General features: G+C 43.2%; 1 protein-coding gene across 1 annotated transcript in view; it reads right to left on the bottom strand.

The window, feature by feature from the left end:
• Positions 1 to 15,674, bottom strand: part of LOC118374262 (copine-9-like) — a 110,962-nt gene extending 95,288 nt beyond the window's left edge. The window contains exons 1-2 of the mRNA XM_052484788.1: positions 15,361 to 15,674; positions 12,922 to 12,962 (exon numbers count right to left, since the gene is read on the bottom strand). Of these exons, the coding sequence (XP_052340748.1) occupies positions 12,922 to 12,962; positions 15,361 to 15,440 (121 nt within the window). The 5' untranslated portion in view covers positions 15,441 to 15,674. The remainder of the gene's footprint in view (positions 1 to 12,921; positions 12,963 to 15,360) is intronic.
• Positions 15,675 to 18,612: the final 2,938 nt, after the last annotated feature.

Genomic DNA, 18,612 nt, shown 5'->3' with positions numbered 1-18,612 from the left:
GCAGGGTAAAGTGACTACGCATCAGAATAGATAATAAGGTATACAGGTTGGAGTCATTAAAACTCTTTTCAACCACTCCACAAATTTCTTGTTAACAAACTATAGTTTTGGCAAGATGGTTAGGACATCTACTTTGTGCATGACACAAGTAAAATTTCCAACAATTGTTTACAGACAGATTATTTCACTTATAATTCATTGTATCACAATTCCATTGGGTCAAAGTTTACATACAGAAAATTGAATGTGCCTTTAAACAGCTTGGAAAATTCCAGAAAATGATGTCATGGCTCTAGAAGCTTCTGATAGGCTAATTGACATCATTTGAGTCAAATGGAGGTGTACCTGTGGATGTATTTTAAGGCCTACCTTCAAACTCAGTGCCTCTTTGCTTGACATCATGGGAAAATCAAAAGAAATCAGCCAAGACCTCAGAAAACATTTTTTGTAGACCTCCACAAATCTGGTTAATCTTTGGGAGCAATTTCCAAATGCCTGACGGTACCACGTTCATCTGTACAAACAATAGTATGCAAATGTAAACACCATGGGACCACGCAGTCGTCATACCGCACAGGAAGGAGAAGCGTTCTGTCTCCTAGAGATGAATGTACTTGGGGCGAAAAGCGCAAATCAATCCCAGAACAACAGCAAAGGACCTTGTGAAGATGCTGGAGGAAACAGGTACAAAAGTATCTATATCTACAGTAAAATGAGTCCTATATCGACATAACCTGAAAGGCCGCTCTTCAAGGAAGAAGCCACTGCTCCCAAACCGCCATAAAAAAAGCCAGACTGCAGTTTGCAACTGCACATGGGGACAAAGTTCGTACTTTTTGGAGAAATGTCCTCTGGTCTGATAACGACCAGCGCAATGTTTGGAGGAAAAAGGGGGAGACTTGTAAGCCAAAGAATACCATCCCAACCGTGAAGCACAGGGGTTGCAGCATCATGTTGTGTGGGTGCTTTGCTGCAGGAGGGACTGGTGCACATCACAAAATAGATGGTATCATGAGGCAGGACAATTATGTGGATATATTGAAACAACATCTGAAAACATCAGTCAGGAAGTTAAAGTTTGGTGGGTCTTCCAAATGGACAATGACCTCAAGCATACTTCCAAAGTTGTGGCAAAATGGCTTAAGGACAACAATGTCAAGGTATTGAAGTGGCCATCACAAAGCCCTGACCTCAATCCTATAGACAATTTGAGGGCAGAACTGAAAAAGCGTGTGCGAGCAACGAGGCCTAGAAACCTGACTCAGTTACACCAGTTCTGTCAGGAGGAATGAGCCAAAATGTCCCTAACTTGTTGTTGGAAACTTGTGGTAAGGCTACCCGAAATGTTTGACCCAAGTTAAACAATTTAAAGGCAATGATACCAAATACTAATAGAGTGAAAGTAAACTTCTGACCCACTGGGAATGTGATGAAGGAAATAAAATCTGAAATAAATCATTCTCTCTACTATTATTCTGACATTTGACATTCTTAAAATAAAGTGGTGATCCTAACTGACCTAAGACAGGGAATTTTTACTAGCATTAAATGTCAGGAATTGTGAAAAACTGAGGTGTATGTAAACTTCCAACTTCAACTGTATGAACATGAAGGCAGGGTAAAATAACTAGACATCAGGCTAGATAACAGTAAAATAGAGTAAAATAAAACAGAGTAGCAGCAGCATATGATGAGTGTAAAAGTGTGTGTGCGCGTGCATGTGTGTGTCATGTCGGTGTGTGTGTGTGTGTGTGTGTGTGTAGTAAACGTGAATGTTTGTTGGTTTTGTATGGGACCGTCTATGTATGTATGTATGTATGTATGTATGTATGTATGTATGTGCGTGTGTGTGCATGGTGTCTATAAAGTCTAGTGAGTGTGCGTAGGGTCAGTGCAAGATAGTTGGTACAGATGGTTTGGGTCCCATAATTGACTATTTAACGATCTGGCTATTTGCAGTCTTATGGCTTGGGAGTCGAAGCGGTCTCAGAGCCTGTTGGTCTGAGAGCCTATGCACCAGTACGGTTTGTCAGACCTTGGCAGAGTGAACAGTCTATGACTTATGTGGCTGGAGTCTTTGGCGATTTTTTGAGCTTTCCTTAAAACACTGCCTGGTATAGAGGTCCTGGATGGCAGGGAGCTCTGCCCCAGTGATGTACTGTGCCGTCCGCACCACCCTCTGTAGCGCTTTGTGGCCAAGGGCGGTGCATTTTCCATACCAAGGGTTGATCCAGCCAGTCAAGATGCAAAGAATAATCTGTCTACCCAAGTTGCCTCTGTGTTTGTAAGCATGTCAGAGGACAGTAAGTGAGATTGAGACAGACTTAGTCAAGGCAGAGTTATGAGAGCTCACAGTAGTGCCCTGTAGTCTAATTATAAAAGCTAACAGGGTGTGCTGGAGCCACAGTTAGCTCCTAGCAGTGCAGCCCATTAAAATATGTATCTCTGGTCGGTCAACAAAGTAAACAGCTATCGGGGTGCCTTGCAGAAACAGCATTTGAACAACAGCATGGAGCGAATCATTCAAAGGAGATAAGAAGTGCTTCCTTGACCTGTGATATTCCGTAGGATTCCAGAAACTAGTACTCCTTTAGATGAATCTACATTTGAGGAAAGATGAGAGAAGCCCACAGCCTGAGTAGGCTTGGTCGATATATCGTTTATACCGTAGAATTTAAAATGTGGTTTGCTAACTTGCCAGCTAAGTGGCTAGATGTTAAGATGAAGCTTCTTGGTTACAGAAGAGACATTCAAACCCCCTCCTGGATCAAGATCCCTGTTGACTAAATTGTTTTGTGCTTCCACAAATTAGAAATAGTGCCCCCTTGTGTGCACATTCAGTAATACTGTATACGCCGGTAGGTACAGAAACGGTATGAACATCTGGATATCGCCCAACTCTTAACCTAACTCCCAGCAGCAGATTGATTGTTTGCTTTATGGAAGGTGACTGGGAGAGGACAGCCCATCTGGTGGGATACAGCAGAGCCAAATCCAAAGGAGCTGCATGCCAACTTTTCTCCTTTGGCTTCAGGATCAGGTAACCAGGTGAACAGAACTTCAATTCAATCAGCCTTACTATTGAATCCAATTATGCTGAGTGTTGAGGTAGCCAATAAAAAAAAATTAAAGTTCACAATTCTATCTATTGTACAACAGAGCTTATTGTCTTACATTTACATATTTACATTTAAGTCATTTAGCAGACGCTCTTATCCAGAGCGACTTACAAATTGGTGCATTCACCTTATGACATCCAGTGGAACAGCCACTTTACAATAGTGCATCTAAATATTTTAAGGGGGGTGAGAAGGATTACTTTATCCTATCCTAGGTATTCCTTAAAGAGGTGGGGTTTCAGGTGTCTCTGGAAGGTGGTGATTGACTCCGCTGTCCTGGCGTCGTGAGGGAGTGTGTTCCACCATTGGGGAGCCAGAGCAGCGAACAGTTTTGACTGGGCTGAGCGGGAACTGTACTTCCTCAGTGGTAGGGAGGCGAGCAGGCCAGAGGTGGATGAACGCAGTGCCCTTGTTTGGGTGTAGGGCCTGATCAGAGCCTGGAGGTACTGAGGTGCCGTTCCCCTCACAGCTCCGTAGGCAAGCACCATGGTCTTGTAGCGGATGCGAGCTTCAACTGGAAGCCAGTGGAGAGAGCGGAGGAGCGGGGTGACGTGAGAGAACTTGGGAAGGTTGAACACCAGACGGGCTGCGGCATTCTGGATGAGTTGTAGGGGTTTAATGGCACAGGCAGGGAGCCCAGCCAACAGCGAGTTGCAGTAATCCAGACGGGAGATGACAAGTGCCTGGATTAGGACCTGCGCCGCTTCCTGTGTGAGGCAGGGTCGTACTCTGCGGATGTTGTAGAGCATGAACCTACAGGAACGGGCCACCGCCTTGATGTTAGTTGAGAACGACAGGGTGTTGTCCAGGATCACGCCAAGGTTCTTAGCGCTCTGGGAGGAGGACACAATGGAGTTGTCAACCGTGATGGCGAGATCATGGAACGGGCAGTCCTTCCCCGGGAGGAAGAGCAGCTCCGTCTTGCCGAGGTTCAGCTTGAGGTGGTGATCCGTCATCCACACTGATATGTCTGCCAGACATGCAGAGATGCGATTCGCCACCTGGTCATCAGAAGGGGAAAGGAGAAGATTAATTGTGTGTCGTCTGCATAGCAATGATAGGAGAGACCATGTGAGGTTATGACAGAGCCAAGTGACTTGGTGTATAGCGAGAATAGGAGAGGGCCTAGAACAGAGCCCTGGGGGACACCAGTGGTGAGAGCGCGTGGTGAGGAGACAGATTCTCGCCACGCCACCTGGTAGGAGCGACCTGTCAGGTAGGACGCAATCCAAGCGTGGGCCGCGCCGGAGATGCCCAACTCGGAGAGGGTGGAGAGGAGGATCTGATGGTTCACAGTATCGAAGGCAGCCGATAGGTCTAGAAGGATGAGAGCAGAGGAGAGAGTTAGCTTTAGCAGTACGGAGCGCCTCCGTGATACAGAGAAGAGCAGTCTCAGTTGAATGACTAGTCTTGAAACCTGACTGATTTGGATCAAGAAGGTCATTCTGAGAGAGATAGCGGGAGAGCTGGCCAAGGACGGCACGTTCAAGAGTTTTGGAGAGAAAAGAAAGAAGGGATACTGGTCTGTAGTTGTTGACATCGGAGGGATCGAGTGTAGGTTTTTTCAGAAGGGGTGCAACTCTCGCTCTCTTGAAGACGGAAGGGACGTAGCCAGCGGTCAGGGATGAGTTGATGAGCGAGGTGAGGTAAGGGAGAAGGTCTCCGGAAATGGTCTGGAGAAGAGAGGAGGGGATAGGGTCGAGCGGGCAGGTTGTTGGGCGGCCGGCCGTCACAAGACGCAAGATTTCATCTGGAGAGAGAGGGGAGAAAGAGGTCAGAGCACAGGGTAGGGCAGTGTGAGCAGAACCAGCGGTGTCGTTTGACTTAGCAAACGAGGATCGGATGTCGTCGACCTTCTTTTCAAAATGGTTGACAAAGTCATCTGCAGAGAGGGAGGAGGGGGGGGGGGAGGAGGATTCAGGAGGGAGGAGAAGGTGGCAAAGAGCTTCCTAGGGTTAGAGGCAGATGATTTGTCTTTTTGTCTTGTCTTGTTGAAAATAGGTTGGCAAAGTAATACAAAAATACATGCAGACTTCCTATTAGATCTGAAAAGACACCCATCACAAGTCTAGCTGACAGTGCATTACATTAGGCTGGACAGTGCATTACATTAGGCTGGACAGTGCATTACATTAGGCTGGACAGTGCATTACATTAGGCTGGACAGTGCATTACATTAGGCTGGACAGTGCATTACATTAGGCTGGACAGTGCATTACATTAGGCTGGACAGTGCATTACATTAGGCTGGACAGTGCATTACATCATCATGTCTAAAATGCATGCAAAAGGGCAAAATACCAGACAATATTCTTCACACTGTTAATTTATCAGAGTGTGAATCAAGTTGAAGTAAGCAGAGGGTACTTTTGTGGTCTATGATGAATGATCTTACATAGTCACATGGATGTTTTATTACACTGTTGATTGCCATAGGCTGGGTTTTGGATTTGCCTTGCAAAAATAATCACACTGGATCAGGCCTAAAACCTCCTTGCTTGTGGGCATTGCATAAAAGCTGCTTGCTATGAGGAACACAAGAAGATGTAGTGAGGAACCAAAGAGGAGGAATGTTTGCTTGGCAGACAGAGGGAGAAATTATTCACTCACAAACACATCAAGCCGGTCACGGATTGAGGGCTACGCTGCAGGTTTCAGGACTCGACTGTGAGAAATCCCTCCTAAATCTCTCTAACAGCAATTTAGGAGGGAGGATAGGGTTTGGATCCCGGCTAATCTATTGGGGGGGGCTGACCCTGAATGAATCAAGTGTGGAACCCCCTAAACCCTAGCAGGGATCTGTTTTAACACGGTCACAGAAACACCGCCAGTCTACACACAGGGACAATGGCAGCTATGAGTGACACTTCTGAGTCCTTATAGTTGACACATCACAACCTTGAAAGAGGAGACACACACTAGGGCTGACTCCATTTAGTTGACTGGTCCATTGTTTGTTCGATAGGCTGTTGGTCGACTGAGATTTCTTTAGTCGAGCAGTAGCATAAAATAAAAATCACAGTGTACAAGACCTGTCTGACGTGGCTCCTGTCTGAGTAGACTGATCCATTGTGGCTCCTGTCTGAGTGGACTGATTCATTGTGGCTCCTGTCTGAGTGGACTGATCCATTGTGGCTCCTGTCTGAGTGGACTGATCCATTGTGGCTCCTGTCTGAGTGGACTGATCCATTGTGGCTCCTGTCTGAGTGGACTGATCCACTGTGGCTCCTGTCTGAGTGGACTGATCCATTGAGGAGGCCTGTCTGAGTGGACTGATCCATTGAGGAGGCCTGTCTGAGTGGACTGATCCATTGTGGAGGCCTGTCTGAGTGGACTGATTCATTGTGGAGGCCTGTCTGAGTGGACTGATTCATTGTGGCTCCTGTCTGAGTGGACTGATCCATTGAGGAGGCCTGTCTGAGTGGACTGATCCATTGTGGCTCCTGTCTGAGTGGACTGATCCATTGTGGCTCCTGTCTGAGTGGACTGATCCATTGTGGCTCCTGTCTGAGTGGACTGATCCATTGAGGAGGCCTGTCTGAGTGGACTGATCCATTGTGGCTCCTGTCTGAGTGGACTGATCCATTGTGGAGGCCTGTCTGAGTGGACTGATCCATTGTGGCTCCTGTCTGAGTGGACTGATCCATTGTGGAGGCCTGTCTGAGTGGACTGATCCATTGTGGCTCCTGTCTGAGTGGACTGATCCATTGTGGAGGCCTGTCTGAGTGGACTGATCCATTGTGGCTCCTGTCTGAGTGGACTGATCCATTGAGGAGGCCTGTCTGAGTGGACTGATCCATTGTGGAGGCCTGTCTGAGTGGACTGATCCATTGTGGAGGCTGTGGGTATGGCACACCCCATCAGTCTAAGACATGTGCTACTGAAATTGTATATGGTTATATTACGTAAACAAACACTAATAAAAAATAATATAATTTTATAACAAATGCGCAACTGAGAAGATACATCCACGTCAATATCCCAGGTCAAGGCATTGTGTTGGAAATGGACTGGGAGTATAGACGGATATCTTGGTCTACAGTCAATGTCAGTTCTTTAAAACCTGTTAGATAACATGTGTTGTAAAGGACCAGTAAAATAACCAGTATCCCATCTTCTTTTATATCATAAACCACATTGTTGATGGCAGTAATGTTGTGTGTCACCTGTAAGTTAGTTCTGAGTGTAGTATGCATATATACGGCTGCCAATGAGATGGTGGCTAGAAAGGGTACATTTTAGCTGTGTCATGATTCTGAAAGAGAAGAGAAAGTCTTACTTAAAAGAGCCATGGTAAACAATGATTAATGATAGTCAGTGTGGGTGAAATTGCAGCTTTTATATTAATCTGCTGGGGAGACCTTTACAACTCCTATTAAAATATGACCTTTTTGAAAAGCTCCTTGAGTGGCTTAATAAGATTTAATAAATGAACGTACAACATTAGGATCTTAATTACACCCACGGCAGGGACTGGCGTTTCCAAGCCTCAATCAGGGAGTATAACTTAATGGATGGAATAATAGGTTTGTGGTAGGTATTAGACCTGCTTAAATTACTTTTCGGGGAATGATCTCAGCAGGGAAGCAGTCCTTGAGTACCTTCCTTTCTAAAATAGACTGAGAAGGTTATGCACATCGGAGGACAGTTTTTTTCCACACTGCCTACATTTCTCTCTTATCCAGAGCGACTTACAGTACAAATTACAGTTACATGCCTTGCTCAAGGTCACATTGACAGATTAGTTAACTAATCGGTTTGGGGATTTGAACCAACGACCGTTCGGTTATTGGCCCAATGCTCTTAACCACTTACTACTTCATATTGAGGAGTCTGGTGGTTCTGCATCGGTGTGGGAGTTCAACTACTTGAGTCATACAGATCAGCTATTGTAAGCAATTGTCTCATTCTGACCAATTTACTATTATGCAAAATGAGACTGACGTTTAACTATTTTGGAGAGAGGTTAAAGCATTATAATTTTTTACATTTAGTATACACTCTTATCTACAGGGATTTACAGTAATGAGTACATACATTTTTGTACTAGTCCCCCATTGGAATCGAACCCACAACTCTAGAGTTGCAAGCAACATGCTCTACCAACTGAGCCACACAAGGACCTCCAAACTGCAAAGAAGTGCAGTATACAGAACAGTGAAGTGCTCTAAAACAAAGGACATATCTCATACATCACATTATGTATATCGCATGCCAATCAAAGAGATTATGCTCGGAACTCATTCTTTTCAGGATCCAACTCTAAGAAGCAATCACAATATGGAATGGATTTCAGTGAGAGGAATTTGTGAGAGCAGTTCTCATCTCCTCAAGGGTAGTCCATGCTTGGGTTAAAGGTCACACATGCCTAGAATATATTTAGGTTAGCCTGGATCATACGGATATAAAGAGTGAATATGAGTCCATGGGAAATGTGCTCTCCACCAAACCCCTAGTTAAGTTAATCAACCTCCATACAAATTCATGAGCATCTTGGTGGAATTCATACAACACTTTGACAGCACTGTCCATGACAGGCTAAAGTCCATGACAAAAAAAAAAGGCCATTGCCAATAACATACTGTATTCTGAATAACTGAAACAGTTTATGCTTTCTAAAATAGATTCATGAACACTAGGGCTGTCCCCGGCTAAAAAAAAAAAAGAATTTGGTCAACCGAACGTCGTCTATTCTTTCGACAAATCGATTGGTCAATTTTTAAATTTTAATTTTTTTCCCATAAGGTGTGTTTTTTTGTTGTGTTATACTAAAATAAATATATGTATTGAGCTTGTCTGATGCTTAAAGCACACTGATGAAATAAGACGCAAATGACTCAAGAGGAAGCCAGAGATCAAGATAACCACAAGAGAAAAACCACAAGAGAAAAACCTTAACCTGACCGTCCTCCTCTCGCTCCTGCTGGCTTTAGCAGATTCTACCGTTGCTCTCCTGAAGTTGCTGGTAATAGGCGAGGATTTGGCAACCTTGTGTGGAATGCCAATTTACAGGGCTTTCGGAAACTATTCAGACCCCTTGACTTTTTCCACATTTTGCTACGTTACAACCTTATTCTAAAATTGATTTGTTTAAATCATCTTCTACCCACAATACCCCTAATGACAAAACAAAAAACAGGTTTATTAAATATTAAAAATAAAAAAACTGAAATATTACATTTCCATAAGTATTCAGACCCTTTGCTTAGTACTTGTTGAAGCACCTTTGGTAGCGATTACAACCTCAAGTCTTCTTGGGTATGACGCTAGAAGCTTGGCACACTTGTATTTGGAGAGTTTCTTCCATTCTTCTCTGCAGATCCTCTCAAGCTCTGTCAGGTTGGATGGGGAGCATTGCTGCACAACTTTCATCAGGTCTATCCAGAGATGTTCAATTGAGTTCAAGTCTGGGGTTTGGATGGGCCACTCAAGGACATTCAGAGATTTGTCCCGAAGCCACTCCTGTGTTGTCATGGCTGTGTGCTTAAGGTCGTTGCTCTGTTGGAAGGTGAACCGTCGCCCAAGTCCGATGTCCTGGGCGCTCTGGAGCAGGTTTCATCAAGGATCTCTGTACTTTGCTCCATTCATCTTTCCCTCAATCCTAACTAGTCCCTCAGTCCCTGCCAATGAAAAACATCTGCACAGGCCTCCCGAGTGGCGCAGCAGTCTAACGTACTGCATCGCAATGCTAGAGGATACACTACAGACGCAGGTTTGATCCCAGGCTGTGTCGCAGCTGGCCGTGACCGGGAGATCCATGAGGCGGCACACAACTTGCCCAGCATCGTCCAGGTTAGGGGAGGGTTTGGCCGGCAAGGATGTCCTTGTACCATCGCGCTCTAGTGACTCATTGTGGTTGCTGGGCACACGCACGCCGACTTCGGTCGCCAAATATATGGTGTTTCTTCTGACACATTGGTGTGCGTGGCTTCCGGGTTAAGTGAGCAGTGTGTCAAGAAGCAGTGCGGCTTGGCAGGGTCGTGTTTTGGAGGATGCATGGATCTCTGCCTCTAAGTCCGTACAGGTGTTTCAGCGTTAGTCTTGTCCTAACGACCAATTGGACATCAGGAAATTGGGGAGAAAAAGGAGTAGAAGGTACCAACAAAAATGAAATACAAATATTTGTCACCTGTAATAAAACTATGGTAGATGGCATCAAGAGAGTAGTGGCTGCTGCATTCTGGTAAATGGTGTCAACATAGTTAAGAACTGTCAGGTACCCTTCCCCAGATCTGTGCCTCAGCATAATCCTGTCTTGGAGCTCTACGGACAATTTCTTCAACCTCATGGCTTTTGCTCTGACATGCACTGTCAACTGTGGGACCTTATATAGGTAAGTGTGTGCCTTTCCAAATCATGTCCAGTCAATTGAATTTACCACAAGTAACTCCAATTAAGTTATAGAAACATTTCATTTCAACATGATCAATGGAAACAAGATGCACCTGAGCTCAATTACAAGTCTCATAGCAAAGGGTCTGAATACTTAAGTAAATAAGATATTTATGTGTTTTTTTTTATACATTTGCAAAAATTTCCCAATTTTTTTGTTTTGCTTTGTCATAATGGGGTGTTGTGTGTAGATTGCTGAGGAAATGTTTTATTTAATCCATTTTTAGAAAAGGGCTGCAAACGTAACAAAAGGTCAAGTGGTCTGAATACTTTCCCAATGCACTGTAGATATGCTACTGCTCGACTAAAAGAAAACTTGATCGATCAACAGCCTGTCGACCAAACAATCGACCAGTCGAATAATTGGCGTCAGCCAAAAATTAACATCAAATTTAAATAGCATAACACACACACACACACACACACAACATAAAGCACTTAGACACACATGGGTAATTGCATAGGTACATAGACAAAGCACAAGGTAATTCAATCATGGACACACACGCAGGCAACAATCTATTTAACTTCTCATAGCAAAGAGAGCCCAGGCAAAGAATTGGTACAAGAACAAAGTTCTATTACTATGAGTTCAGAGCATATTCTTCTATTTACACAAAGCATGCACACAAACACAAAGCAAGTGTAATCTATGTGATTGGTTAGTTGATAGCACAAATTAGAAGAGGAAAAACATCCATATCACATTTCACATTCTCAACTAGTTGGAGATTAGGCAGAGCACCTGCACCAGCGGCCTAAATCAATTAAGGACCACTAAACTCATAATCAAAGACCCCAATCTCTGAGTACCTTGGCGGGGCTGTTCCTGTTGCTAATGTGCACCTTCATCAGAGCCCCATGGTGTCTCTGATTCTGTGGGATTGCTGTGGTGACATCCAGCTCCATGAGCCCTGTCATGTCAGCTCAAAGCCGTCACCCTGTTCTGACCCCAACCTGACAGACTGTTGACCAACATATAGTAGCGTTCACCAAGCAACACTAGAGCAGGAATAATTTCTGCATTGTATCAGGCATTTGAAGAACGGAACAAAATATCAGCCAAGTAGAGGGTTATTTCATTCCTGAGTTCCAAAGTGACCTGTACAGTTTATAAGTCGAGTCCCACCGCAAAGAGCAATCCGACAGTCAAAACAAAGTGAAATGAGAGGCCATGAACAGGATTAAAAACAAATGTTTAAACATGAAATAGATCACAGCCATGTAATTATAGAGTTGGGCCAACTTGTAGAATATTATTCTAATTCTAGACATTTAGTTACATAGCATTGTTTAAATATCCCCCATGTAATGTTAGTGGAGCTAACATGGCTGCCATAGAATGTTGTAGTGTCATGTAAATCCATCATAATGCAGAAACACCAATGTCCTAACCAGAATAATTGTAATTCAATAGGATCGCTATGGTCCCAACTCTCTAAATACATGGCTCTTGATCAGATCAGAAACTCTTCAGTCAAACAGATAACACTGCAACTGTGGTTGTGTTTCTGAGACCAAATCTTTGAGTCAAGCAGAAACTATGAAAAACTGAGATGTAGGGAACAGATAAGGTAATGTCGGTCCCTCTCCTTGTTCAGGGGGTGTTTGGCGGTCGACGTCACCGACCTTCTAGCCATCACAGATCCATTTTCCGTTAGTTTTATCTTGTCTTCCTTGTCTTCCTTCACACCTGGTTCCAATCCCATCAATAACATGTTGTATATTTAACCCTCCGTTTCCCCTCATGTCCTTGTCAGAGATTGTTTGATTATATGTTTTATGTGTTGATGCGCAACGGGTTTTGTACTCACTTTTTTATTATTTTGTCAATTGGGTTTTGGAGTTGTGAAGCACTGATTAAACAACTCCGTTTATACCAAGTTCGATTCTCCTGCGCCTGACTTCCCTGCCACCAACACGCAACCCATTACAGTTAACCTATCTGACTTTGAAGACCAACAGATAGGAGTAAATGATGAGTAATACAGATGTTAAAACTGACTATGAACCTGTGACGTGTAATCTCTGTCATTTTTCCAATGTCATATTTCAAATCTCAGAAATGACGTGTGTAACCATTCGAATAGCAAGATGTTCTCTGCTCCTCAATCTTCAGTCAGCTGTTTCAAATGGTTATGATGAGAGTTATTTTCATGACAGTCTTCATCTATAACTGTTAGTTACACAGAAATACAGTAACTGTACAAGCCCTGTATCTGGATAAAACAAACGGCTTTATAAAAGAATGTGCTTAATGGAATGTTCATAACATCCAGTCCCTGAACTAACTCTGAACAAAACCAATTCAATTTACTTGAGTATATTCTGGAAAGATAGAACATACGCATGGAATTCCACACATTCTTATCAACATTCATTCAAAAAGATGAAGGAGAAGGACACATACCAGGATCAGACTTGGAGAATGTGTCCACATGCAGAAGATCCCTATGGAAATAACATACAGGGGAAAGAGAGGAGGGGGGGGGGAAATAACTATTAAATCAGACATTTCTTTCTCATAAAATCTATTCAATGGCACTGCAGCATCCACTTGAACATTTTTCTATGAAGTCTTTGTTTGCTTGTTAGTACATCATTTCTCATGGAAAACACCTTGACATTAAACACCTGTTATTTTCCCTCATCAAAACAAAATGTATTACATACAGGTAACTGCAAAAATAATGGAAAAACCAACATAAAGTGTTTTAATAGGACATTGGGCCACCACGATCCGCCAGAACAGCCTCAATGCACCTTGGCATCATAGATTCTCCAAGTGTCTGGAACTCTTTTGGAGGGATGCGACACCATTCTCCCACGAGAAATTCCATCATTTGGTGTTTTGTAACATTATCAGTCATAGTAAACAACTCTTTCCTCCGCAGATGAGGACAGCCTCCTGGGACAATTTCTATATAGTCGGTATTTGAGTGACTGCCATTGGGTTCATGGTTCATATTATATAAAAAGGGGGAAACAACTATTCCCCATGAAAGAAATGACAAAGACACGGGGTCTCTGTTGAGCTCTGGACCAGTGAGCTAAGGTACATTTGCCCCACAGCTGGTATGTTTTCCAAAGGTCTTCCTTTTAGGTTGGCAGTTTGCCAGGTGCAAAAAACACATAAAGGAAATGGGTTGTTGAGAGGCAGACAAATTAAATCAATGCTGTGCCTGATTGTGTATTCTCTTAGCAATGTTCTATTAGATATGATAAGAGGAGATGTTGCAGATGTGTGTCACAGAGAACGATCCTCTTGTTTCTAAGCATGGAGGAAATCCAAAAGTAAAGCTTAGTAATCTCCTAGGAGGCACCAGCAGCCTATCCATTCATTATTCAGGGTCAGGGAGGATTATTGTTTGGTGCCAGTGGTGGCTGGGGTTGTGACCATGGATTTCTGACCAGAGACATTTTTTTTTTAGGACAGACAACACAAAGACCACTCAGCCAATAGTGTATAATCGCACAGCATATGAGGAAATGTTCTTAATTCGCTCTCCAACAGAGAAACGGACAGCCACCACAATCCCAGATCCACATTCTCAGTCTTGATCAACAAATGTGAGACTTGAAATACTACCACAGTATGACATTCTCTGTCTGTATTAGATATGAGGAATGTAACCTGGCCAGTAGGATGAGTTGCTACAGGTTAGTGACAGAGGTCTCAGGGACCATTGAACAGCCTGAAGGGACAATACGGTATAGATACCTGCTAACAGTCTACATCTCTTTTTCATGTAGGATATAGACTTACTTGACAGTTCATGAACACATGTCACTGGTCAAAGTGTTAGAGGCCCCTTGTAAACTCAAGTCAGTTGGTCAGATGCCTTGTGAAACCTCTATATGTGCTGTTGGTTTTGTACAGTAGTACCGTAGGTTACGCAACGTCAACATTTATCTGTCTCAGTGTGATTCGCCACTGACCTTTCCGGGAAATAACATGTCTGAAAACAAACACGTACTACTGTGGAGAACACTGGAACGGCTGAGACCTAGAGAGCTGAACATTTTGTCTCCCCAAAACAGTTAGTCCATTTATTTCCTGAGCTATAACATACGGTATTTACCGGTATAGATCATATTGGACCTGCCGTTGTATGAATTTATTTCTAAATCGATTGTTAAATAACCCACCGATTTTCAGATTATATACAGTGCCAGGGCATTTATGCACACTGCAAACTGATGTGATTAAACATTTTACTGTGAAAAGGATGCCAAGGGGGCAACAACAGGCAAAAATATGCTATTGCGGGCCGCGTACAGAGGTACGTAGAGGAGCTTGCTTATTATTGAACTATTGTATTTAGAGGACATAATGGCAGAAATGTTCATGAAGACAATTAGGTGCAAAATGTGGGTATATACATTCCACACATGTAGAGTAGCCAAGCTCTATTGTATTTATGGTTTTAGGCTATACCTGCTTGAGGTGATTAATCAATGGCCACACCACAACATTATCCAGTCTTGGTGCCTGGCACCTCTATCACTGCCTACACAGGGCTGATGTACAGTCAGTCACATCTTGGCACACCTTCGAAGGTGTATCAGGAAAGAGGTTAATATGTATGCAAGAGGTGAAACAATAGTTTTATCATACTTCTTCTGGATGTTTGAGATTCTAAAAATGTTGACTAAATTAAGCGATATCTAACTTAGCATGCAAACTTAAGTAACTTGTTTGCACAGAAAATGTGCTCTAAATAATGATAATCAAATATTAGCACACATCTCATCTGCATGTTGTGAAATAATTTCAATACAAGACCTTTCACTTTATGGAAGACATCGTCCTGTAATTTTACATTTCATCATACATTCATGACCTTACCTGCATGACACGGTAACTTCTATTTTAGTAGCAGGAACGATGTTGTTCAGCGGATCGAACTCCCCTATTGATGCCATCATCGCGACTCTGAAGTTTATCTCTTTAAATTTGCACGTGTCGAGCTATTCTGGTGAAATATCTCAAGAATACTACAGACCACAAGTTAGCGGTAGAGACATATCTGTCTTCGTTGAGTTTCGGAAAGAAGCGCGTCGTAGATTAAAGACATTGCATTGGAGAGAAAAGCAATTTATCCTTCACGCCACCGTGTAGTTTAGAGGAGGACTGAAGCGCGTGCCTCTCGGTACGGATGGATTCCCCTCAATTTATATTCCTCCAGTGCTTTCGACAGGTGGTGTAAGACGCACGGTATGCACTTTTGCTGAAGGTATTTCTTTGGAAAATATTGTATTTGTTTCTTTCGGTGATATCATTTCAAACTTGAATGCGTTTGTTTATTTGATATATTTATTGTTTCACACATTTTAAAATGATTGCGTTGATTGACACGAACAGACATTCGTCATTGTATCCTGTATAATTAAGCAACAAAGGCATTTTCAAATGTTGGTTATTTTTGTCCTGGATACAGAACTAAAATAAGTCTAATTCTGAAACACATTTGTTCATCTGAGAACTTATTATTTAGTAGCTTGAATTATTTATAATTTTCCTCTACCAAAACAGGCCACCTAGTCTGTGTTTATACAGGCAAGCCCGGTTCTGATCTTATTCCCACTAATTGGTCTTTTGACCAATCACATCAGATCTTTTCACTTGAGATCCTTTACAGAGCTGATCTGGTTGGTCAAAAGACCAACTAGTGAAAGAAAAAAATCTGAATTGGGCTGCCTGTGTAAATGTAACCCCAGTAATGCAGACTGTGCGTTTTCCCACTGGGCACACACTGGTTGAATCAATGTTGTTTCCACGTCATTTAAATTAAATTAGGTTGAACCAACGTGAAATAAACGTTGAATGGATGTCGGTGCCCAGTGGGATATAAAGTCATAAAGTCACCTGCCACCTCAGGTAAATGGGTTTTGAGAATGAAGGTAAAGGGAAGGTTTGAGGATGAAAATAAATGGTAAGTCTCACGATCATTTTTTTAACTAGGAAAGTTGGTTAAGAACAAATTCTTATTTACAATGACGGCCCACTGGGGACCAGTGGGTTTTCTTCCTTGTTCAGGGGCAGAACGACAGATTTTTATCTGTGTCATCTCGGGCAGTCATTCCAACAACTCTTTTGGTTACTGGCCCAACACTCTAACCACTAGGCTACCTGCCACCCCAAAGATAAAGGGAAGGTTTGAGGATGTTAATAAAGTTTTCCAGAAGCACTGGCTACAGTAGGGGGAAAAAACTAATCACATCCATCATTAGAGATGATGCGTTTCCCTGTATGAGTTATTTATTTTTGAAGTCGCCGAGTGTTCAAACAAGGAACACAAAAACAATTTAGTTCTCACATAATCAATTACAGAGAGGTGTAGTGAGCAGTGTTGTTGAGATGATTCACTGCTACAAGCAATCAGACAGACATAATCAATTAGACTTAACTAAAATAGGAAAATACGAGACGGAAGATAAACCTCTGACCATCCGGACCCATTTAATGACATACACAAACAAGATGACATATTGTTGTATTGAATAGAATAATAATACACTCCCTCATCCTTAGTCCACTTCAGCTCTAATTGACAGTGAATGTGATGGTATCTTTGCTCCAGTCGCTGACGTGAGCAAATGAAGACGGATAGATGTTATTTATACCTGCTGGCTGTGTACACACTCAATTTGGCAGCTGATCATGCAAAAATTGAAATTCTTCACGCCAAAAAAATTAACTGAGGGAGAAAGAGCGAAGGAGAGAGGGGGAGAGAGAGAGAACGACAGATTAGGGTAGTAAAAGAGGGAGAGGACATAGTTACCTGCCCATTTTCCACTTTTCTCTTTTTTGGGAGCATCTATATCTTGCAGGGTGACAGAATGATAAACTCTGCTTTGGCCTCACTGGCTACATCTGTCTGCTGGGAGATTTAATTGTCCTCTGGGTGGATTCCTGTTTAGTTTTCCTCTCACAGACCAAGGGCTAGCAAGGGAAGAGAGAACCCAGGCGTTAAGTTATTGTCAGTACACCTGCCAACAAAGGGCTGGTGGGGTTCTTATACCCTTGAGATGCCAGTGCACCAGCTAGTTCTTAGCCCTGACAGAGGAGGTAAACAATGTTCCACAGTGGCCTAATTCCCTATCAACACTGCAGGGAGAAAGACTATCCCTGGTCCTTATTGTCCTCATCATTCTATGCACTCTTGCAATGCAACCGCATCCATAACAGAAGTCTTGCTGGAGTCAAATTCATACTGGCCACATGGGCAGTTGTCAGCTCAGAGAATAGCCTGGAGTTCTCATCAGTTAAAGTCACTATTCATCACGTTATATCATATATCTGTTCCCAAACACCAACCCACAGATGTTTTAAGGCTTCAATCCAGCTAAATGTCTAGTACCGATTAGGCCAGTTTGGATGCTCAAAATAGGGCACTCCACTACAATCTCCACAGGGTAGATACTGAAGTACACCCCCCCCCCCTCCACACACACACACACACACACACACACACACACACACACACACACACACACACACACACACACACACACACACACACACACACACACACACACACACACACACACACACACACACACACACACACACACACACACACAACAAGGTAAGGTGCAATCAGGCATGAAGTGTATAATGGGCAGGACTGAGATAGAGAGTGGAGCTTGTGAGTCAGAATTAATTAAGCAATGTACACATGCAAAGTTCTGTTGGCTGCACTGGGTTCTGTTGGCTGCACTATGTTCTGTTGGCTGCACTATGTTCTATTGGCTGCACTGGGTTCTATTGGCTGCACTGGGTTATGTTGGCTGCACTGGGTTCTGTTGGCTGCACTGGGTTCTGTTGGCTGCACTGGGTTATATTGGCTGCACTGGGTTCTATTGGCTGCACTGGGTTCTATTGGCTGCACTGGGTTCTGTTGGCTGCACTGGGTTCTGTTGGCTGCACTGGGTTATATTGGCTGCACTGAGTTCTATTGGTGGGCGGGGGCCTTTCTGGCGTACTCTAGTTATTCATAAGATAGTGCCACCCCACTAGGCAAAAACTGGTTGCATCATCATAGTTTCCACATAATTTCAACAACAAATATTACGCTTTTCTCCCAACTGTTAACCT

The sequence above is a fragment of the Oncorhynchus keta genome, chromosome 28 (assembly GCF_023373465.1).
Source record: "Oncorhynchus keta strain PuntledgeMale-10-30-2019 chromosome 28, Oket_V2, whole genome shotgun sequence".
NCBI lineage: Eukaryota > Metazoa > Chordata > Actinopteri > Salmoniformes > Salmonidae > Oncorhynchus > Oncorhynchus keta.
Note: the sequence above shows the minus strand (reverse complement) of the source record. Positions and strands in the feature narration are given on the sequence as shown.